General features: G+C 43.3%; 1 protein-coding gene across 6 annotated transcripts in view; it reads left to right on the top strand.

Moving 5' to 3' along the window:
* The window catches only part of MCF2L2 (MCF.2 cell line derived transforming sequence-like 2), a 219,901-nt gene that overhangs the window by 136,735 nt on the left and 58,013 nt on the right, over window positions 1–25,153 (top strand). For all 6 annotated transcript variants that reach the window (XM_070753697.1, XM_070753695.1, XM_070753699.1 and 3 more), the window contains exons 16-18: window positions 17,572–17,638; window positions 19,939–20,054; window positions 23,520–23,589. In XM_070753697.1, coding sequence (XP_070609798.1) covers window positions 17,572–17,638; window positions 19,939–20,054; window positions 23,520–23,589 — 253 coding nt within the window. The remainder of the gene's footprint in view (window positions 1–17,571; window positions 17,639–19,938; window positions 20,055–23,519; window positions 23,590–25,153) is intronic.

Raw genomic sequence — 25,153 nt, 5'->3', positions numbered from 1 at the left:
TTACGTTTGTCTCATTATCTCCGTTTCTCTCCTCCTTTCTTTTCATCCTTGTTAAATATTTCTCCATGGTGTCTCTTAAGGATTGACTATCTGCACTTCATATCTCCTACTCTGTGCTGTGTTCAGTGCAAAAACACCCTACTCCCTGCAGCAAAAAAAATCATCTTCCTCAGAATAGAATAGAATAGAATAGAATAGAATAGAATAGAATAGAATAGAATATTTATTGGGCAAGTGTGATTGGATGCACAAGGAATTTGTCTTTGCATATGCTCTCGGTGTACATAAAAGAAAAGATACATTTATCAAGAATCACAAGGTACGATTGTCATAGGGTACAAAGAAGAAATCAAGAAACAATATTAATATAAATCGTAATTGCCAATTAGTTTCCGGACATAATTCAAAGTGTTGGTGATGACCTATAAAGCCTTACATGGCCTCAGACCAGAATACTTACGGGACCGCCTTCTGCCACATACAACCCAGCAGAGTTGGCCTTCTCCAGGTCCCATCGACCAAACAATGTCATCTGGTGGAGCCTAGGGGAAGAGCCTTCTCTGTGGCGGCCCCTGCCCTCTGGAATCAACTCCCCTCGGAATTTCGAACTGCTCCCACCCTCCTCACCTTTCACAAGAGCCATGTCACCAGACATGGGGCAACTAATGTATCCCCTTTTCTTACCATTAAAATTATGAGTGGTATTGAAGTAAACCCAGAGGCAGGGTTGGTTGAGAACGGTACTTTTATTCAGCTCAGAATGGTAAGTGACTTTCAGCTAGTACCGTGTGCTCTGCTTGGGAGAAACCGCTTCTTTTATACATTTGCGGTTCCCGCCAAAGCAAGGGCAGGGCGCGTCTGAGCCAATCAGGAGCGACTTCCTGATTTCCAGCTCAGACAGCGCTTTAGCAAGGAACAAACTATTTACAGAGATACAAGGTAGCCATTACAGGATACAACACCCCTCCCTCCTTAGATGGATGCAACCATCACGAAAGCCATGTGACGAAGTCGTCCAATCTGTTGGGCCGCCGCGAGGCTCGCTCCGACCTGCGCAGCTCAGTTGTGTCCTCGCTATCGGCGGTGGTGATTGGCTCGCTGTTGCTCCCCCGGCGCGGCTGGGGCCTAGTCGGGGCTCCCGCCGGTTGACTCGGCCTGGCTGGCACGAAGATGGCTTCGGAGGAGGACGAAGGCTCGGCGTCGTTGGAGGATCCCCCTTGACCCGATAAGTCCCTTTGAATGTCTAGTAAATCGGGTTGCGAATTACAGTCTGCTGGAATGGGAGAGTTTTTGTCAGCGGTTTGCTCCAGGGGGTTTCCTATGCGTTTCCGAATGTGATCAATGTGCCGTTTCCACATTCGACCATCCTCCAATTTCACCAAATATGTTTTTGGAGCAGTCTGTTTAACAACAATTCCTTTCATCCAGTTTACACCTCCATCAAAAATTTTTACAAATACATTTTGTCCCAAATACATTTGTCTTTCTGGGTTTACATATAATGGGTCATTTGTACAAAACCTTGGGTGTAACCTATCCAGTGGGGACCTTAATTTTCTTCCCATTAGTAACTCAGCAGGACTCACGTGCGTGTGAGAGTTTGGGGTAATGTGCTGGGTTAACAAGAACTGGTCTAAATTCTGTTGCACATCACCTGGGCCTGATCTGCGTAATGCTTCCTTAGCCACGCGAACATAACGTTCCGCCAACCCGTTAGCCCAGGGCGAGTAAGGCGAGATGAGTGCATGTCTGACCCCTAGGTTATCTAGGAATAATTCAAACTGCCTGGCCGTTAACTGAGGCCCATTGTCAGACACTAGGATATCGGGGCAACCATGGGTAGCGAACAGTCTGCGCAAAACCTTGATGGTGGCACTTGTGGTTATGTTGTTCATTGCTATGATTTCCACCCATTTGGAAAATGCATCAACCACTATTAGGAAATATTGTGACCCCACTGGCCCTGCAAAATCAATATGGACCCATGACCAAGGCCCTGCAGGTTGCTCCCACTCTGCTGGAGTTGTTTTGGGGGGGTTAGGCCATGATTCTTGGCATGGGTCACATTTGGCTACCCAATTCTCAATCTCAGCATCCAAACCTGGCCACCATAAATGCCCTCTAGCTAGGCCTTTCATCCTGACAATCCCAGGATGGCCCATATGTAACATGTCAAGTACTTTTTCCCTTAGGCTTTTAGGAACGATCACTCTATCCCCCCACAATAAACAACCTTTTACATATGACAATTCAAGTCTTTTGGTTTTGAAGTCACACAATTCAGGTTTCACAGAGTCATGTTGCCATCCTTTTAGTACACAGTTAACCACCTGTTTTAGGATTGGGTCTTGCTGCGTATGTGCAGCCACCTCCCTTGCAGTAGTTAGTGGGTTGTCTTCGAGCTCTATCATTAAGACATCCGCAGAAGGGGCAGGGTCCTCCACTAACTCTGCCATGGGGCACCTACTGAGGCCATCTGCGTGGTTGATGGTTTTACCCCCTTTATGGATGAGCTCGTACTGGTATCCAGAGAGGAAAAGGGCCCACCTGATTAATCTTGGGGACATAAATGGAGGAGTAGGCTTGTTGGGGGCTAAAAGGCCTAATAAAGGCTTGTGGTCGGTAACCAATTCGAAACTCCTCCCAAAAAGGTAATTATGAAACTTTTTTACTCCTGCCACTAGAGCTAGAGCCTCCTTATCTAGCTGGCTATAGTTCCTTTCAGTATTGGTCATCGTTCTTGAAAAGAAAGCAATTGGGGCCTCTGTTTTGTTAGGCAAAACGTGAGCCAGGACTCCTCCCACGCCGTATGGGGAGGCGTCGCACGTAAGCCTGATAGGTAGGGAAGTACTATACTGGACTACCACACTTTTAGAGGTCAATAACTGTTTTATTTGTATAAAGGCTTCGTGTTCAGTTCTCCCCCATTTCCAAGGGGTTTCTTTCTGTAGCAAACGGTGTAGAGGCTCTGCTGCTGTTGCCTTCTGTTTTAAAAAAACGGAGTAAAAGTTAAGAAGGCCTAAAAAAGCTTGCAATTCAGTCTTATTTTGTGGCTCTGGGGCTTCTCTAATAGCTCTCAGTTTCTCGGTGGTGGGGTGGATACCTTCCTTGTCGATTTTGTACCCTAGGAATTCTACACTGTTGGTTCCCCATACGCATTTGTCAGGCTTAATTCTCAACCCTTTATCTTGAAGTCTCTGGAGTACTTCCCTAATCCTTTTGTTGAGCTGTTCTTGGTTTTCCCCTGCAATTAAGATGTCATCAAAATAGGGAATGGCCCCTTTAATCCCTGATAACAATCTTTCCATTATGCTTTGGAATATCCCTGGGGCTATGCTTACTCCAAACTGTAATCTGGTGCATTTAAAGGCACCCCTGTGAGTCACAATCGTTTGCGCATTTGCTGTCGCTTCATCGACCGGAAGCTGCTGATAAGCCTGGGCGAGGTCGATCTTTGCAAACCTTTTCCCTTCCCCCAGGGAGTGTAGGAGTTGTTGTACCACTCGAATGGGGTAAGGGTGGTGTTGGAGGGCCTTATTTAGGGTAGATTTATAGTCAGCGCAAACTCTTAAGGAGCCATCCGGTTTTAGAGGGGTGACTATGGGTGTTTCCCATGGTCCCTGCTCCACAGGGACTAGAATGCCCTGGCTTATGAGCTTATCCAGCTGCAGGTCAAGTTTGGGGAGTAGCGGAAGGGGTACCCTGCGAGGTTTGAGCCGGACAGGTGGGACCTTGGGATCGATGGAGAACGAGATGGGGGGCCCTTTATACGACCCCAAGGTGGGGCTAAACACTTCAGGGAACTCTTGTAAAAAGTTAGGCATGCTATCACAGTTAACATTGCAAATACCAGAAATTTCAATTCCCAACGGTTCCATCCAAGCCAACCCCAGGAGAGAGTGTTTAGCCCCTGTAACAACAATCATGGGTAGGGTACATTTAACATTCTTAAATACGATAGGTACATTCACTTTGCCCAGAACAGAGATTATCCCCCCTTGAAAATCTCTAATTACCAACGAGGTTTGCACAAGCTCAGATTTAGACAGGCTAGGCATGTACAATTTAAGCTTTTCCCACGGCATAACGGTGTATTTAGAACCCGTGTCAAGTTCCATAGAACATGGCTTGTTATTTAAAAGTAAAGAAATAACAATCTTGCCCCCATTTTCTGTTGCCATGGTATTCACGAAAAATTGAGTGTTACCTCTTGAGTAGTCGCGGTTAGCGGCTGAGTAGTTCTTACGGCTCGAAAAACGAAAAGGACGGTTTTCTCGCGGTTGCGGTGTTTGATTCTGGAGTTGTTGGTGGCGCGGTGTGGAGGTTTCCTCCGGTGCTGATGCTCTGCATGCTTCGGCGATGTGGCCCCGTCGGTTGCAGCGGCGGCATATGGCGTCCCGGAAAGGGCAACGTTGGCGCTGATGGTTTCCTCGGCAGCCGGTGCAGGGGGTGGCGGGGTGAGGAAGTCTGTGTTGTCTCGGCTGGTCTTGCAGCAGGAAACAGCTGTCCTCGTGGTGAGCTGGTGGGCTGCGGTCATCTGGGACCTCGGCGCGGGAGAACGTGGAGTCTATCTTGGCGATGACTTCTTTCTTTTCGTGATCTATCAGCTCTTTAGCAGCGGCGTCGGCGACCTCTGCGGTTTGCGCTAGCTTAATCACAGTTTGTAGGGTCGGTTCGTCTTCGGTGAGGAGTTTGTTCCTGACCGCAGCGTTTCTCATGCCAAAGACTAAGGCATCGGTGAGGCGAGCTTCCGGGTTGTCAAACTTGCATTTCGCAAGCACCGTTCGAAGCCGCGTTACAAACTGGTTGATTGATTCCGCTTCGCACTGAGCCATTCTAGAAAACTGGTGCCGGATAACCATGGCTGGTTTTGTTGGCTTGAAATGGCTCGCGAGCTTGTCTTGTAGGACGTCCCAAGCGACGGATCTTGCCAGCAGCGGGTCAGTGAGAGTCTGGGCGAGGGCGCGGATTTCTGGACCGCAGTAATTTAGGAAGATGGCCCGTCTACGATCGGCGTCGGCGTCCCGTATTCCTGCTGCCTCGAGGAAGATCTCGAAGCTGGCTAGGTATTCGTCCCAGGAAGTCTTTTCGGGGTCGAAGAACTCGGGAGCCCGGCCGATTTGGAGATTGTTCATGTTGCACGCGTTGTTTCTTTTGTCCGTCGTCGCCAATGAAGTAAACCCAGAGGCAGGTTTGGTTGAGAACGGTACTTTTATTCAGCTCAGAATGGTAAGTGACTTTCAGCTAGTACCGTGTGCTCTGCTTGGGAGAAACCGCTTCTTTTATACATTTGCGGTTCCCGCCAAAGCAAGGGCAGGGCGCGTCTGAGCCAATCAGGAGCGACTTCCTGATTTCCAGCTCAGACAGCGCTTTAGCAAGGAACAAACTATTTACAGAGATACAAGGTAGCCATTACAGGATACAACAGGTATGATTGTGTTGTATTGATTGTTTTTTAAGATAATGGGTTTTAGTTACAGTTTTAACTCTTACATTTGTTCTGTATTGTTTTATTGTTTTGTGAGCCGCCCCAAGTTTTCGGAGTGGGGTGGCATACAAGTCTAATATCTTCGGGACCGCCTCCTGCCGCACGAATCCCAGCGACCGGTTAGGTCCCACAGAGTCAGCCTTCTTCGGTTCCCGTCGACTAAACAATGCCATCTGGCGGGACCCAGGGGAAGAGCCTTCTCTGTGGGGGCCCCGACCCTCTGGAACCAGCTCCCCCCTGAGATTAGGATTGCCCCCACCCTCCCTGCCTTTCGTAAACTCCTTAAGACCCACCTCTGCCGTCAGGCATGGGTGAACTAAAACATCTCCTCCTTGCCCATGTTGTTTTGCCATTTGACTGATTGACTGTGTGCTTGTTTTTTATATATATTAGGACTGTTTTATGAATTTATGAATTTTAAATTGTAATTAGATTGGTGGGCATTGGATTTGTTATTATGTACTGTTTTTTATTATTGTTGTGAGCTGCCCCGAGTTTGCGGAGAGGGGCGGCATATAAATCCAATAAATCTAATCTAATCTAAATTATTATTATTAATATTATTAATTATTAAGGATATAATATGGGGGAACTAAGACATCTCCCCCAGGCTTTCTTATATTTTATGTTTGGTATGTATGTGTTGTATGGTTTTTTTTAACAGTTGGGGTTATTTATATAAGTCTTATTATTAAATTTGTTCCACTGTTTATACTGTTTTTTATTGTTGTTGTGAGCCGCCCCGAGTCTTCGGAGAGGGGCGGCATACAAATCTAATAAAATAAAATAAATAAATAAATAAATAAATAAGCAACAAGTCACAGTCATAAGTGGGAGGGGATGGGTGATAGGAACGATGAGAAGACTAATAGCAATAGTAATGCAGTCTTAGGGAATAGTTTGACAGTGGTGAGGGAATTATTTGTTTAGCAGAGTGATGGCGTTCGGGGAAAAAACTGTTCTTGTATCTAGTTGTATTGGTGTGTAGTGCTCTATAGTGTCATTTTGAGGGTAGGAGTTGAAACAGTTTGTGTCCAGGATGCGAGGGGTCAGTAAATATGCTTTTTTGACTTGTGCAGTATACAGGTCCTAAATGGAGGGAGGGTGGCTGTAATTGTTTTTTTCTGCTGTTCTGATTCTCCTCTGAAGTCTGTGTCGGTCCTGTTGAGTTGCAGCACCAAACCAGACAGTTATAAAGGTACAGATGACAGACTCAATGATTCCTCTGTAGAACTGTACCAGCAGCTCCTTGGGCAGTTTGAGCTTCCTGAATTGGCTCAGAAAGAACATTCTTTGTGGTGCTTTTTTGATGATGTTTTTGATGTTAGGTGATCATTTTAGGTCTTGAGATACGATCGGCGTCTTTTCCAAGGAGTCCTCTCCTGGCCTTCCAAGTCAGGGTTGATTTCCTTCAGGATTGACTGGTTTGATCTCCTTGCAATTCAAAGGACTCTCTAAAGGTCCCTCAACACCAACCTAGACGGTGTTGAAGAGTCTTCTCCAACACCATCTGTTTTCCCAAGAATGCCATAAAATGGGCTGTTCCTAACTTGCAGATACGAAAGTAAATGCAAGTAAATATAAACTTGCAGAAATATCATTCGGTTGCTTAATCATTGCCAGATACCATCCGCTCCGTAAACAGTTGTAGAACTTTGTTCACTCTGCTTTTCATTGTTCATTAGATTTGATTAGATAAACAGAGTTGGAAGGGACCTTGTAGGTTGTCTAACCCAATCAGGAGACTGTGCACCAAGGATGGCAAACCTTTTTTTATCTCAGGTGCCAAAAGAGCAAGCATATGTGCTATCGTGCATGTTTTTATTTATTTATTTATTTATTTATTTAATTAATTTTATTTATTTTGTCCAATACACAATGAGGGTTTTAGTGGGTATATATCTATATACACATAGTAAAACACATGATGAAGGTTATAGAGGAGATACTCATAGTAAAATATATCTATGAAAGAATAGAAAAGAAGATATAGTAATAGAAGAAAGGTATAGGAGATATAGGAGAGCAATAGGACAGGGGACGGAAGGCACTCTAGTACACTTGTACCCGCCTCTTACTGACCTCTTAGGAATCTGGATAGGTCAAATGTAGATAATCTAAGGGTAAAGTGTTGGGGGTTTGGGGATGACACTATGGAGTCCGTTAATGAGTTCCACGCTTTGACAACTCGGTTACTGAAGTCGTGAATATTAAGTTTAAATCTGTTGTGTGCTCTTGTGTTGTTGTGGTTGAAGCTGAAGCAGTTGCCGACAGGCAGGACGTTGCAGCATATGATCTTGTGGGAAATACTTAGATCTTGTTTAAGGCGTCTTAGTTCTAAACTTTCTAGGCCTAGGATTGAAAGTCTAGCATGCCCATATCCATAATTCAATAATTCAATGCTCCTGTGCTCCGCCCTCCTGAACATGCATGATTGACCCCCCTTGCCCCCCACGTATACATTTCTGGACTTCCAGTAGGCCTGTTTTTCGCCCTCCCCAGGTTCCAGAGCAGTGGTTCTCAACCTTGGGGTCGGGACACCTTTGGGGGGCGAAGGGTCATTTCACAGGGGTCGCCTAAGACTATGGGAAAAGACAAATTTCCCATGGTGTTAGGAACTAAAGCTTCTATTCTGGCACCTTTGAATATATTTTTTACAATCCGGCCAATCAGGCATTGACAGTGGGGGTATCCCTCTGACCTTCCTGCCAATCGGCTTAAAGCTCTGTTGGGAGAATTGGCGCTAGACTTATGATTGGGGGTCACCACCACGCGAGGACCTGTATTAAGGGGTCGCGGCACTAGAAAGGTTGAGAACCACTGCTCCAGAGACTTTCCTAGAATTTGGGAAGGGCCTCACCCCTTTGGAGGCCCTCCAGAGGCCGGGAATGCCCTCCCGGAGGTTCCGTGTGAGCCAGAGATCAGCATATGCGCACTGGAGCTGCGCTAGGGAAACAGCTCGAGTGCCGGTATATATGGCTCCATGTGCCACCTTTGCCATATGTTCAACATCCTGGCCCAACACCATTTCTGACAAATGGCAGCCCAGTCTCTTCCTGAAAGCCTCCAGTGATGAAGCTCCCACAACTTCCAAACGCATGGGTTGAGCGTTCTCACTGTCCAAAAATTTCTCCAGGTTTTGAGGTTCAATCTCTCCTTGATCAGTTTCCCTCCATTCAAGGATGGGCTGCTCCTGCCACAAGGGGGAGCCGTTCCAGTAGTAGAAATGGAGCTCTGCGTGCAGCTCCAGCTGACTGGCAGTTGTGCGTGCACGCCCAGCATGAGATTTGCTTCCTGTGCATGCGCCGGAAGCAAAATCTCACATGAGGACATGCACGGCCACAAGATTTCAGCAATTTTCGCTGGTTTTTTTGCTTTTGCGCATGAGCACAAGCAAAAAATCAATAAAAATCACCGAAATCTCACAGTCATGCATGTCTTTGTGTGAGATTTTGCTTCCGGCGCTTGCAAAGTGTTGTGGTTGGCTCTGGCCCAGCTCCTGCCCCAGGGAATGTGGAGGTGGATGCAGGGGAAACATCAACATGTCCTAGGCCTGTTTTATTGCCGACAGAGTCAGGTAGTGCAGTTTCCTCGGACGAAGAAGAAGGTGGGGGTGACTTGGAAGAGGGGGGCTTGGCACACAGCCCAGGAAGCCAATCTCCATTATCTTCCATTTATTCGGATGCAGAAGTCTTGGACCCACGCAGGCGCAGAATTATGAATAGAAGAGACCAATTGCAGAAATATTACAGGAGATAAGAGAGGCCACCTGTGTTTGGGTGGGGCTCCAGTAATTAGAGCTGCTGCTATAAATAGCAGCGTGTTGGTTTGGCCGTTGTGGAAGATTATCGGATCGTTGTTCTTCAGGACCGTGCCTTGCTGTTTCCGGACTTTGTTTGTTGATTTTTCATAACTTTGAAACCAAAGCAGAGCAAAGTGTGTGTGTTTCACTTCGTGGAAGAAGAAGAAGGGCTGTGACGTTTCTTCACAGCTGCAAGCTAAGTACTTAAAGACTGATTAAGGGGATTGTACAGACTATCAGGTTGTTTTGGGACGAGTGCTCTTTGCAATACAAAATGGGTCCTTTGTTTCTTTTGAATTTTGTGATAAAGAACATTGCTTTTGAACTTTCAAGCGTGTGTGTGTCTGAAATTTGTACTCTTGAATTTTCGGGAGACTCTTACCATAGAGCCAGACAGAACACACAGGAAGCAAATCTCACTCTGGGTGTATGCGCCCGACTCCCGCAACCACCCGCCCGGAGGCGTCCTGGTAAACGGAGGTAAATATGGCCCCTCACTGCCTCCATTGCTCCTTGTCTGGCCTTTAGGTGCCTTGGAAAATATATTGACCCTCTCCTCTTAAATAGTCCCTCATATATTGGAAGGAACATTTCAGGAACAAACACTATTTTTTTTGTACTTTCTGTTGAAGTAGAGTCAAAGGATTAGTTATTTTGTGAGAAATGGGGCAATCACGTTTTCCTTTCTTGATTCTCTGTTTATCATGTTACCGCATAACCGCTTGCAACACAATGAGTCAGAAATGTTAGTGCTAAATCACTGCCTTGGGTATGTCATTCTAAGTAATTTACACAAAACCAGGGATTTACTCGAAAAAGTAAATTTGGTTAACTCACACCTTGATTAGTTGGGTGGTTGGTTTTTTTGCTGAGAAAATTCTGTGGAAACAGTCCATAGGATTGCTACTACATATGGTTCACTGCATTGGATAAACCCAGAAACTAATTTAATTCAGTAGGTAGGTTAAGCACATGATGGGAATGTCACCAACTATCATGTTTTCATCGATGTAGAGGTTTATAGGACTGGAGTTTCAATTGATTCTTGGTGATTCCTTTAACCATGATTCTTAATAAAGTTGAAAAATGTGGGTTAGATAGCAACACCACCAGATGGATTCAAAACTGGCTAACCAACTGGCAGGAATAGTGCTCAATGGAATTGCATCTAGATAATAATAATAATAATTTATTGGATTTGTATGCCGCCCCTCTCCGTAGACTCGGGGCGGCTAAGAACAATGATAAAAACAGCATGTGACAATCCAATAATAAAACAGCTAAAAACCCTTATTTATAAAAACCAAACATACACTCAAACATACCATGCATAACTTGTAATGGCCTAGGGGGAAGGAATATCTCAACTCCCCCATGCCTGACGGTATAAATGAATCTTGAGTAGTTTACGAAAGACAGGGAGGGTGGGGGCAATTCTAATCTCCGGGGGGAGTTGGTTCCAGAGGGCCGGGGCCGCCACAGAGAAGACTCTTCCCCTGGGGCCCGCCAAATGACATTGTTTAGTCGACGGGACCCGGAGAAGGCAAATTCTGTGGGACCTTATCGGTCGCTGGGATTCGTGCGGTAGCAGGTGGTTCTGGAGGTAATCTGGTCCAATACCATGTAGAGCTTTAAAGGTCATGACCAACACTTTGAATTGTGACCGGAAACTGATCGGCAGCCAATGCAAGCCACGGAGTGTTGAAGAAACATGGGCGAATCTTGGAAGCCCCACGATGGCTCTCGCGGCTGCGTTCTGCACGGAGGGAAATTTGCAATGGAGTACCCCAAGGTTCTGTTTTAGGCCCAGTTCTCTTCAACATCTTCATCAATGACTTGGACTAGGGGATAGATGGGTATCAAATTTGCAGATGACACCAAACTGGCAAGAATAGCCAACACTCCAGAAGATAGGCTCAAGATACAGAAGGATCTTGACAGAGTGAATATTGAGCGCTATGAAACAAAATGAAATTAAATGATGGAAAAAGTAAGGTTCTACATTTAGGCAAGAAAAACAAAATGCACAGGTACAGTATATGTGGTGCCTTGCTCAACAGTAGTAACTGTGAGAGGGATCTTGGAGTCCTAGTGGCCAACCATTTAAATGTTCCTATCACCCATCTCCTCCCACTTATAAAGGCATGACTGTAACTTGTTGCTTGCATCCTTAAGATTTTTATTAATATTGATTTTTTTTCATTGCTTATTTGACCCCTATGACAATCACCTCCACATGTTGCACCTCATGATTCTTGACAAGTATATATTTTCTTTTATATACACTGGTGTGCACACTCAGCTAACCTCTTCCAAAAATGTTGCAAAAAAACTAAAACAAAACCCAGATTCTTTCATATAGGCTGAGGTTTCAATCATGGCCATTGTCTTGACTTTTTCAGTTGGATGTCCCTGAAATGAAATAATATATTTACTAGAACTGGGATAGACAGATAAACTGGCATTGGCAGTTCTGTGTTAGCAAAAACTTCAGAAGAGAAGGATTTAGGGGTAGTGATTTCTGACAGTCTCAAAACGGGTGAGCAGTGTGGTCGGGCAGTAGGAAAAGCAAGTAGGATGCTTGGCTGCATATCTAGAGGTATAACAAGCAGGAAGAGGGAGATTATGATCCCGCTATATAGAGTGCTGGTGAGACCACATTTGGAATACAGTGGTACCTCGAGATACGAGTTTAATTCGTTCCTGACCTGGGCTCTTAAGTCGAGCAGCTCTTATCTCGAACGACTTTTCCCCATAGGAATTAATGTAAATAATTTTAATTGGTTCCAGCCCTCAAAAAACTCACAAAGTTAGTCTAAATTATGCAGAAAGACAAGTTTTTAATGAAGAAATGTACATGTACATATAAATGAATAATGAAGTTTCTTTCACTTAACTTGTAAACTTTCTTAAACTTTTAAATTTACATATGTTCAACTTCTCTGCTACCCAATCCTGTAGGACAGAGGTCCCCAACCCTTTTTGCACCAGGGACCGGCTTTAAGCGATCAAGAGAGGAATGGGATAAATGAATGGACGGAGGGTGGGAAGGAAGGAAGGAAAGAGGGAAGGGACAGGAACAGAGGAAGGAAGCAAGGAAACTTATGAAAGGGGAGAGTAAGAGAGGAATGAGTGAAGGGAGGGAGGGAGGGAAGAAGGTGGGAAGGAGAAAGAAAAGAAGAAATAGAGGAAGGGGAGGTAAAAGAGAGAAAGAAAAAGAGCTAACTTCCGCGTTCAGCTTCAGGAGACAGCTGCGAAGCCGCGCGCGTGTTTTAAAAGGTTGCAGCCGGCCTGGGGGGCTCGGGGGGGTGCTGGCAAGCCCCCCAGGCTGGCTGCAAGCCCCCCCCGAGCCCCCCAGGCCGGCTGCAACCTTTTAAAACACGCGCGCCACTTCGCAGCTGTCTCCTGAAGCCGAACGCGGAAGTTAGCGTTCGGCTTCAGGAGACAGCTTCTTGGCGCTTGTATCTCGAATTTGGGCTTGTAAGTAGAACAAAAATATCTCTCCCCTCCCAGCTCTTATCTCGAGTTGCTCTTAAGTAGAGCAGCTCTTATATCGGGGTTCCACTGTACTGTGTTCAGTTCTGGAGACCTCACCTACAAAAAGATATTGACAAAATTGAACGGGTCCGAGGACGGGCTACAAGAATGGTGGAAGGTCTTAAGCATAAAACGTATCAGGAAAGACTTCATGAACTCAATCTGTATAGTGTGGAGGACAGAAGGGAAAGGGGGGACATGATCGAAACATTTAAATATGTTAAAGGGTTAAATAAGGTCCAGGAGGGAAGTGTTTTTAATAGGAAAGTGAACACAAGAACAAGGGGACACAATCTGAAGTTAGTTGGGGGAAAGATCAAAAGCAACATGAGAAAATATTATTTCACTGAAAGAGTAGTAGATCCTTGGAACAAACTTCCAGCAGACGTGGTTGGTAAATCCACAGGAACTGAATTTAAACATGCCTGGGATAAGCATATATCCATTGTAAGATAAAATACAGGAAATAGTATAAGGGCAGACTAGATGGATCATGAGGTCTTTTTCTGCCGTCAGTCTTCTATGTTTCTATGTTTCTAGACAATATTGGGAACTGTGCCCTGTATATTTTTCAAAGGCTGCAAATATCAGAATTAATTGGTCACCAGCATCTTGCCTTTAGTTAGGTACAAATTCTGAGTTGACTGGTTTACTCAGACAAGATGCGCCACACAAAGACCTTGTGAACTATTGTAACTTTTTCCCGTCTTCTTATCCGAACTAGCATGGAAAGATATCTCCCTTCTTTAAAAGTCTAACTGTTCCAATCTGATAACTGAGCAAGGAGAATTCAGCTAACAGATGCCTCATTCCATCATAAGTAGTTATCCTCCTCCTTTGTTTTCCATCTCCAACATCCTTACAAAAGGCCTTCTGTAGCTTCTTAGCACATCCTTACCTCTGTGGAGTCTTGCGACATCCTTTGTGCATTTGCCACACCCAATGAGGCTGGCAAGGTAAAGAGACATGAACCACTAGGATTTCTAAAATGGCTTTTAAAGAAACACTAGGGAGGAGATGGAGTTAGAGAAAATAATAAGAGAAAAAAGTGAGGGTACCAAGGCGCAAGCAAATAGTTACTAGTATATACTACGAGACTAGACTTTCAATCCTGGGCCTAGAAAGCTTAGAACTAAGACGCCTTAAACAAGATCTAAGTACTGCCCACATGATCATATGCTGCAACATCCTGCCTGTCGGCGACTACTTCAGCTTCAACCACAACAACACAAGAACACACAACAGATTTAAACTTAATATTAACCGCTCCAAACTTGACTGTAAAAAATATGACTTCAGTAACCGAGTTGTCGAAGCGTGGAACTCATTACTGGACTCCATAGTGTCATCCCCAATCCCCCAACACTTTACCCTTGGATTATCTACGGTTGACCTATCCAGATTCCTAAGAGGTCAGTAAGGGGCGAGTACAAGTGCAGTAGAGTGCCTTCTTTCTCCTGTCCTATTGCTCTCCTATATCTCCTATACCTTTCTTCTATTCCTATATCTCTTCTTCTATTCTTTCATTGATATGTTCTATTACTATATCTTCTTTTCTATTCTTTCTTAGATATATTTTACTATGAGTATCTCCTCTATAACCTTCATCATGTATTTTACTATGTGTAGGTATGACGGTCTTGGTATATTCGGGTTTCTTCCCGTGTAGGATTTAGAAATTTCTGGTGACGTTTCGACGAGGTCTAACTCGTCATCTTCAGGCTGGTGCTTCTGTCCTTGTTCTAGGCGAACACAAAGAATAATCATGGAAGCCATCGAGATAGAAAAACATCCCCAAAATATGAACAAGCGGGATGATACCTCTCGCCTACCAGACATCTGGAAACCAGCCCTCATTAACAAACGTATCCCAGCCATAGAAACTGAAACCAGACTCAGAACACACATTGAAAAACAACCAAGTAGCCTGCAAGCTCCAATTTACTCAGGATATCACCCCTAATCCACAATCATTAACTAATCAGCATACCTCAGTTAAATCAATGACCCCAGGTGTTACCCCACTGACTCACCAGGAGGTTTCTACGCAGCAGGCAATTGCTGAGCCATCAAACCACACCCAGCCACCAGTATTTATAGAAGGAAGGCAGCTCAGGTCTCGCTGTGTTCACCCTAGAACAAGGACAGAAGCACCAGCCTGAAGATGACGAGTGGGACCTCGCCGAAACGTCGCCAAAAATTTCTAAATCCTACACAGGAAGAAACCCGAATATACCATATACACACACCCACTAAAACCCTCATTGTGTATTGGACAAAATAGATAGATAGATAGATAGATAGATAGATAGATAGATAGATAGATAGATAGATAGATAAAAAAGACCACCCAACGGGCAAACTGGAAATTCAGAAAATGAACTTCGCCATCACTGACTTAGCTCCTTCTCTGCTGTTGCCATATTCTACAAAAAGACTCCCTTTCACTCTGCTAACGTTCCTAGTAATAGCAGCAGCCTTCTGCTTAAAACTAGTCATCCACCCTGCCAGAAATGGAGCGTGGACGCTGTTAAAAAAATAATGATTTTCAAGCATAACAAGCGTTGATTGATGGGTAATGCTTCTCTCCTGCCTTGATGGGTTCAATTTGCAGTCCAAGAGTCATTGGGATAGTTCCAAACAACAAAGTGGTAGCTGTCAGTTGTGTTAGAACTGATATGCATGATTTGATCTGCAGCAGGGGTGTAGACTCTGCGCAGCATCAGTGGGGATTCGTTGAAAATATGTGCCTTCATCATAGCGAGACATGTATATGTATGTATATATATGTATATGTATGTATGCATCTATGTATGCATGTATCTATGTATGTGTGTGTTTATATATATATATACTGTATATATATGTATATGTATCACATGTTTTTACTGAATTTTTAAAAAAATATATAAATGTATATATGTATATACAGTATGTATACAGTGATCCCTCGTTTTTCATGTGGGATGTGTTCCAAGACCACCCGTGAAAAACGAATTTCCGTGGAGGAAAGATATTTTTATTATTAATAAGTATTTGGACTTTAATTAATAAGTATTTGGACTTTTAAAACCCACCCTTTGCATTAAACAGTCATTCTATAATGTTTCTCAGCTGGAACTACATGTGATATCCTACCAGTTTCTTTAATAGAGTACAGTAGTACGGTAGAAGACTTTTATTAATTTTTAATGGACTTAAAGTTTTTAATAGATTTAATGGATTTAAGCCCCCTTTGAAAACCCGTGAAGTAGCGAATCCGCGAAAGATGAACCGCGAAGTAGCAAGGGATTACTGTGTATGTATGTATGTATGTATGTATGTATGTATGTATGTATGTATGTATGTATGTATGTATGTCACCATCATCAGGCTGAAGTTTTAAGCTTCATGTTGCTGTAAATATGGAATGTGTGTGTGTGCGTGTGTGTGTGTGTGTGTGTGTGTGCATGTATGTATACATGTATACCATTTGTGGCCAGCTTTTAAGTGCCTAATACACCTTAGCTAATTTATACGACAAAAGTGGCAATCTTGTTTATTCCTTTCCCTAATAGTATCAAACTGAATATAGACCTCCCAGTTTATGGATTGTAATTTTAGTAGTATTGACAATGCATAATTGATAGACTGGATTTTATCATGGTTTTTATCTGTTATTTATCACTTTATCCTACAACTTTTGATTGTGTATTCACTAAGTGTTTTCATTTATTTTGGTCTATGACTATAATAATAAATTTGATTTGATTTGATCTACAGCACGGGTGTATGTCACCTGCCCAGGGCACTAACCTTGCTATCAATCTTTGATTTCTACCTTCTCTTAATTGTGGGAAGCATCAAATAACTGCAGCGTTTCTTAAAGAGTTTGTGTCTGAGTGTTTGGGCAAGTTCTGCTTTGGCGAGCCAGATCCACTGTAAATAACAATTGAAGGGAAAAAAAGAGTTTCAACTTCAGAGTTATTACACAACCATCTAATTAATCTTCCCGACAGCCTCGCAAGGCCAGAATTACTGGCTATTTTGAAAGAGCAGGATCCTTTAAATACTGAGAAAGAAAGCAGAGATGCTTGTTTTACAAATTTGAGGCAGGCTAAGGTCTCTTTTTCCTTAAAGAAGAATGAAGAACAATTATTGCAGGGTGGATGAATGTAAAAAGTAGTGGGTTCTAAATCCTGTTGCTAAGGAGCCTGTCTAATAATAGTGGCAATGGTAAAACAGTTTACACTATACTATACTATACTATACTATACTAGACTAGACTAGACTAGACTAGACTAGACTAGACTAGACTAGACTAGACTAGACTAGACTAGACTAGACTAGACTAGACTAGACTAGACTAGACTAGACTAGACTAGACTAGACTAGACTAGACTAGACTAGACTATACTAGACTAGAGTAGACTAGAATAGAATAGAATAGAATAGAATAGAATTCTTTATTGGCCAAGTGTGATTGGACACACAAGAAATTTGTCTTTGGCGCATATGCTCACTTGGTTGCAAGTGTGAAAAATTGTCACAAGTCATTTTTTTAGTGCTATCATCACTTTGAACAGTCACTAAATGCACTGTTGTATGTTGGGGATTAGCTGTAAATGTTCTTAATAAGTAATCTGAATATTCAGGCACATCATGTCATTAATGCTTGTTTTCTCACTACAATGCTCCTTACAACTCTTTCTCTTTCTCTCTTTCTCCTTCTCTCCCTCTCCCCCCACCTCTCTGTTTCCCACAGCCATATCGTAAATGAACTGATAGAAACCGAACGTGCTTACGTAGAAGAACTTCAGAGCATAATTGGGGTACGTCAAGTATGTTTCGAAACATCAGCGTTGAAGCTGAAGGCAAAAGCAACACAGGGGCTTTTGCCTTATTCCTCCTCAAGGGCTTCACTAAAACTATCTGATTTTATTGGTGAAAGTATGTGGAACTCCATACTTTTTAAAAGTGGCCCCTCGACATTCAAGCATTTATCCGCTCACCTATCACATGTTTCTTTTGCTTTTGCAAAGCTTCCAGTCCCAAACAGGGTTAGGACAACCCCTCTGCTTCCGGACTGTAAAACAAATGTGTTAAGTCGATGTACCGTATTTTTCAGAGTATAAGACACACCTTCATTTTTGGGGAGTAAAATAGGGAAAAAATAATCTGCCTACCAGGTATTTATCTGGCTAGTCCTTAGTCTGGTTAGCTTCAGCACATTAGTTTGCTGGTTTTGAGCATGTGTGCTTGCTTTTTATCCCCTGGTTGGGGATTTATTTATTTATTTGTTTTATTTATTGGATTTGTATGCTGCCCTTCTCCGTGGACTCGGGGCGGCTAACAACAGTGGTAAAAACAACATGCGACAATCCAATACTAAGACAGCTAAAAACCCTTATTTTAAAACCAATCATACATACAAACATACCATACATAAATTGTAGAAGCCTAGGGGGAAAGAATATCTTAGTTCCCCCATGCCTGACGACAGAGGTGGGTTTTAAGAAGCTTATGAAAGGCAAGAAGGGATAAAAAACAGTTTCCAAAACACTTCACTTCTCTGTCTCTTCAGAGAGAGAAACAATGATAAAAGCAGGCAAAGGGAAAATCGCTTAACTAGCAAAGACAAACTGTTATATTTATCTGCGAAATATGGCTAAACACATTCCTCCTGGACTCCATTATCACAGTAATAGACTCTCATGCTTATACTGATCTGATCACAAAACCTGTAGAGGTGGTGGAGTTGCAATCTTCTATAAGAAATCACTGAACCTAAGAAAGGTGCAAGTTAAACATGAACTCGATCTTCCAGAAACTATCATCTGTAATCTGACCTTAAGTACCACACTTCACTTCCTACTATGTTATAGAGCCCCTGATTACGGCACCACACATGCGAACAAGCTAATCTCACTACTAGCATGGGCAGCTTCCTACCTACATCATTCATTCATTCATTCATTCATTCATTCATTCATTCATTCATTCATTCATTCATTCATTTATTTGATTTGTATGCCGCCCCTCTCCGTAGACTCGGGGCAGCTAACAACAATAATGAAACAACATGTAACAAATCTAATATTTAAAATAATTTTAAAAACCCTTATTTTAAAAAAACCCCAAACATAAATGCAAACATACCATGCATAAATTGTATAGGCCTAGGGGGAAGGGAATATCTCAGTTCCCCCATGCCTGATGACAAAGGTGGGTTTTAAGAAGCTTACGAAAGGTGAGGAGGGTGGAGGCAAGTCTGATCTCTGGGGGGAGTTGGTTCCAGAGGGTTGGGGCCGCCACAGAGAAGGCTCTTCCCCTGGGCCCCGCCAAATGACATTGTTTAGTCGACGGGACCCGGAGAAGGCCAACTCTGTGGGACCTAACTGGTCGGTACTCTTATATTTCTTGGTGACCTAAACTTACCTCATATAAACTGGTCCCTAAACGAATATACAATTGAGCTCATACATTCACAGTATTCTAGGACCAACACTCTTCATACTCTACATAAACAAGCTTTGTGATCATTTAGTTAGCAAAGCATGGAAGATGGCTTCACTTGTTGGCACCTCGTTGGAGCTGAAAAGAAGCTTAGTAAAAGTTACATTTGGAGTATAAGGTTCACCCACATTTTCAGCCTATTTGGGGGGGGAGGTGTGTCTTATACTCTGAAAAATACGGTATTTATTTATGAAATTGATGCTTCTGGTACTCCAGGTTAAACAACTCAATTCTGGGAGTTGAAGTCCACACATCCAAAAATTGCTGACGTTAAGAAAGACTGACCTAAGCAATTTCTGGAATTCAAAGCCAGAAGGTTGATAGGGAATACATGATGAAAATTGAGAAGACCAGGAAAGTTTGCTTATAGTGTTATGAAATGAGTACAGGTAGTGGAATCCACATTTCTGAGTTGCAAAACCTGGATTCCTTTGGTGCAGAATTTATCTACTTTAAGTTCAAAGGGAAGGTCCAGATTTAACATTTCTCAAGCGATCTTAGTTTGCAAACACTGACCAGAGGGGCAGGAAGAAGATACTTGTCTGCTTCTCATGTTTTACTCATTGCTCATAGTTTTTCTTCCTCTCTCGCTGTTCTCTTTCTTTCTCTTAAATAGGGCTATGCATCAGAAATGGACAACCCTGATTTAATTCACTTGATCCCAGCTGTAGCTTTGAACAAGAAAGACGTTCTTTTCGGAAACCTCTCGGAAATCTACGAATTTCACAACAGGTTTGTAGTTGGGATTCTGAACGCAGCTATAAAGTGTTTCTTTGAAGGACGTGTATTTTAGAGGCCATAAAACAGGTGGCACCTATCACCGGAAAGACTATAAAAAATGTTCCCAAAAACCTCCCCATTATGCTGGAAGTGCAAAAAAGAAAGAGGCACGTTCTATCATCAATGGTGGACATGCGTACAAGCAAAAAATTTCTGGAATAAAATAACAAATTGGTTAAAAGAAATAGTAAAAGAAGAAATTGGAAAAAAACCAGAATTGTATTTACTTTATTGGGTATTTTCAATTTAAAAATAGAAAAAAAAGGTAAGATATTTAGTTATACACATATTAACAGCTGCCAGGATAGCATATGCCCAACAATGGAAAATAGACAAAACACCGGAAGAAAATATAGTAATAAAAAAAAATATTGGATTGTGCGGAGATGGACAGGTTATCTAGAAAATTAGAGGGAAAAGAAGATTCAGATTATTATAAAATATGGGCAAAATTTTATGATTGGTTAAAGAAAAGAGCAACAAAGAAATAAATAAAAATTCACGCAAAGCAACACGTCAAATAAAAGAATTGAAAAATTAATACTATGTGAAATAAGTAAAATTCTCTGATCGAACACCTAAAAAGTGGGGAAACTTTCATTTCCCAAATGTTGTATGTGTATGTTTTTGTGTATGTCTTTTCTTTTTTATGTTATATTTGAAAAACAAAACAAAACAGGGGTGCCAAACTCAATTTCATTGAGGGCTGCATCAAGGTTGTGTTTGATATCAGGTGGTGTGTGTGTCTGTGGCTGGGGTGGGCGTGGCCACCTCAATGTCACTCATGTCGGGGGCGTCTATGGCGGCCCGAGCACTCTGCCAGAAAAAACAGGCTCCCGTGCTCCATTTTCAGCTGCAACAGCCTCTTGCAAACCTTTGCCAGCAAAAATGGAACTTAGAAGGACCCTGCGCGACTCTCCCAAAGCTCCATTTTCAGATTGGTCCTTCATTGTTTTCAGGATGGCCCCATAGAGCCCCATGTCCCAGATTGTGTACGAGACCACATTCTGCCACAGACTTCCCAGCGTCTGGTCAGGGCCCACAGAGTTGGTCTTCCCAAGATCCCTTTGGCCAGACAATGTCACCTGGTGGGACCGCATGGGAGGGCCTTCTCTGTGGTGGCTCCGGCTCTATGGAAACAACTCCCCCTTGAGATCCATACGATCCCCACCTTCCTGGCCTTCCAAAAAGCCTTGAAAACGTGGTTTTGGCGGCAGGCCTGGAGCCGGTGAATGATCCCATCTTGTCCTGGCTGAATGGATATGAATACAGTGGTACCTCAAGATACGAACCCCTCGTCTTACGAACAACTCGAGATACGAACCTGGGGTTCAGAAAAAATTTGCCTCTTCTTACAAACTTTTTTCGTGTTACGAACAGCAAACCCGAACTTCCGGGTTCGGCGTTCGGGAGGCTGCTGGGAAGCCCCCGGCTGTTTTAAAAGGTGACAGCTGGGCGGCGGGGCTTCCCAGCAGCCTCTGAACGCCGAACCCGGAAGTTCGGGTTTGGTGTTCGTAACGCGAAAAAAATTCGTAAGAAGAGGCAAATTTTTTCTGAACCTTCGGAGGCTGCTGGGAAGCCGCGTGGCTGTTTTAAAAGGTGACAGCCGGGCTGGGGGGCTTCAAAGCAGCCTCCAAATGCCGAACGCGGAAGTTCGGGTTTGGCGTTCGACTTCGGGAGATGGCTGGGAAGCCGCCCGGCTGTTTTAAAAGGTCACAGCAGGGCTGGGGGGCTTCCCAGCAGCCTCCCGAACCCCGAACCTTTGCCGAACTTCCGGGTTCGGGGTTCGGGAGGTTGCTGGGAAGCCCCCCAGCCCGGCTGTGACCTTTTAAAACAGTCGGGCGGCTTCCCAGCAACTTCTCGAAGCCGAACGCCAAACCCGAACTTCCGCGTTCGGCGTTCGGAGGCTGCTGGGAAGCCGCACGGCTGTTTTAAAAGGTCACAGCCGGGCTGGGGGGCTTCCCAGCAACCTCCCGAACCCTGAACCCGGAAGTTCGGCAAAAGTTCGGGGTTCGGGAGGCTTCTGGGAAGCCCCCCAGCCCGGCTGTCACCTTTTAAAACAGCCGGGCGGCTTCCCAGCAGCTTCCCGAAGCCGAACGCCAAACCCAAACTTCCGCGTTCGGCGTTCGGAGGCTGCTGGGAAGCCGTGCGGCTGTTTTAAAAGGTGACAGCCGGGCTGGGGGGCTTCCCAGCAACCTCCCAAACACCGAACCCGGAAGTTCGGCAAAAGTTCGGGGTTCGGGAGGCTGCTGGGAAGGCCCCCAGCCCGGCTGTCACCTTTTAAAACAGCCTGGGGGCTTCTCGGCGGCCTCCCGAATGCCGAACCCGGAAGTTCGGGTTTGGCGTTCGGCATTCGGGAGGTCGCTGAGAAGCCCCCAGGCTGTTTTAAAAGGTGACAGCCGGGCGGCAGCGGGGTTTTTTTTTGGTTGCACGGGTTAATTGACTTTACATTGTTTCCTATGGGAAACAATGTTTCGTCTTACGAACCTTTCGTCTTACGAACCTCCCCCTGGAACCAATTAGGTTCGTAAGACGAGGTATGACTGTACTTTACTATTAAGGGTTTTAGAATTGGGTTTTTTTTGTTCTTTATTGTTGTTTACTGCCTAGAGTTTGTAGGGAGTTGGACGGCAATTAAATTATTAAATTAAATTAAATTAAATTAAATTAAATTAAATTAAATTAAATTAAATTAAATTAAATTATTAAATTAAATTAAATTAAATTAAATTAAACTAAACTAAACTAAACTAAACTAAACTAAACTAAATTAAATTAAATTAAATTAAATTAAATTAAATTAAATTAAAATAAATTAATTAGCCAGGTTGGATCCGGTGCCCGGGCCTTGAGTTTGACACCCCTACCATAAAACATCAGTCCTAAACTAACTACAGGGACTGCAAACCATGGGCTGCAACAACTGTCTGCCTGCAACATTTTTAATGTAGGAAAAGTAGTCATGTATACTGAAGCCGAGTTGATCCATTTCAATAACCACCGTTTCAATAACCCCCCATACACTTGGCATCCATGAATCTGTCTAATCCTGCCTTGAAGCTCTCCAGACTGACAGCTGTCATGACCTCTTCAGGAAGTGAATTCCATAAACCAAGGAAGAAATGTTTCCCTTTATTTGTCCTCGCTTTCTTACCTGTGAGCTTTAGGGAGGGGCCCCTTGTCCTAGCATTGTGTGATAGAGAAAACAATTTTTCTCTATCCACCTTTTCTCTCCCATGCATGATTTTATACCCTTCGATCAAGTCAACCCTTAAACGCTGTGTTTCAAGGCTGCAGAGACCAAGGCGTTGCAACATGGCTTCATAAGGGAGGTGACCTTGTAACTTAAATTCAGGGGAAGACCTCACCTGAAAAGCCACTTTTAAATTTTTGCTTTCCTTTTTCTGTCCGTTCCAGAATCTTCCTCAAAGAGCTGGAAAACTGCATAGAAAAACCTGAGCTTTTGGGTCGGTGCTTTTTAAAAAGAGTAAGTGAATCTCAGTGTTTCTTTTCATCTGGTGTCTTCATGGCGTTATGACCAACTTCCTTTTGCACTTGGTATTTTTTTCCCCACTGGACTTTCAGCAGGCAGCCAAATGGGAAGCCATGTGAGGTTAAGAAAATTGCTAGGGCAGTTAACAAATAACCAAAGACATTTATTTTAAAAAAAATGTCATCTTTTTTTTTATTCCACTTAGTTGGCAGGACAATGTCCCACATCTTTCCATTTCCATCTTTCATTCTCTTCCTACCCACCCACCACCACCCAATGCTTTTTTTCTTACTGCACAACTTGAGAAACAAAAACAACTAATCCTTCACACAGGAAATGATTGGAGGGTTGGAGAGGAAACATAGAAACATAGAAGTCTGACGGCAGAAAAAGACCTCATGGTCCATCTAGTCTGCCCTTATACTATTTCCTGTATTTTATCTTAGGATGGGTATATGTTTATCCCAGGCATGTTTAAATTCAGTTACCGTGGATTTACCAACCACGTCTGCTGGAAGTTTGTTCCAAGCATCTACTACTCTTTCAGTAAAATAATATTTTCTCACGTTGCTTTTGATCTTTCCCCCAACTAACCTCAGATTGTGCCCCCTTGTTCTTGTGTTCACTTTCCTATTAAAAACACTTCCCTCCTGAACCTTATTTAACCCTTTGACATATTTAAATGTTTCGATCATGTCCCCCCTTTTCCTTCTGTCCTCCAGACTATACAGATTGAGTTCATGAAGTCTTTCCTGATACGTTTTATGCTTAAGACCTTCCACCATTCTTGTAGCCCGTCTTTGGACCCGTTCAATTTTGTCAATATCTTTTTGTAGGCGAGTTCTCCAGAACTGAACACAGTATTCCAAAGGTGGTCTCACCAGCGCTCTATATAGCGGGATCACAATCTCCCTCTTCCTGCTTGTTATAGGAAGTAGAATAGAATAGAATAGAATTTTTTATTGGCCAGGTGTGATTGGACACACAAGGAATCTGTCTTGGTGCAGATGCTCTCAGCGTACATAACAGAAAAAGATACATTTGTCAAGAATCATGTGGTACGACACTTAATGATTGTCATAGGGATCAAATAAGCAATGAAGAAGCAATCAATATTAATAAAAATCTTAGGATACAAGCAACAAGTTACAGTCATACAGGCCTAAGTGGGAGGAGAAGGATGATAGGAATGATGAGAAAAACTAGTAGAAATAGAAGTGCAGATTTAGTAAAAAGTCTGAGAATGTTGAGGGAATTATTTGTTTAGTAGAGTGATGGCACTCAGGAAAAAAACTGTTCTTGTGTCTAGTTGTCTTGGTGTGCAGTGCTCTGTAACGACGTTTTGAGGGTAGGAGTTGAAACAGATTAGATTAGATTTATTGGATTTATATGCCGCCCCTCTCCGCAAACTCGGGGCGGCTCACAACAATAATAAAAAACAGTACATAATAACAAATCCAATGCCCACCAATCTAATTACAATTTAAAATTAATAAATTCATAAAACAGTCCCCTTATATATAAAAAACAGGCACACAGTCAATCAATCAAATGGCAA

This window comes from Erythrolamprus reginae, chromosome 5 (assembly GCF_031021105.1).
Source record: "Erythrolamprus reginae isolate rEryReg1 chromosome 5, rEryReg1.hap1, whole genome shotgun sequence".
NCBI lineage: Eukaryota > Metazoa > Chordata > Lepidosauria > Squamata > Dipsadidae > Erythrolamprus > Erythrolamprus reginae.
This window is presented reverse-complemented; position numbering and strand designations above follow the sequence as displayed.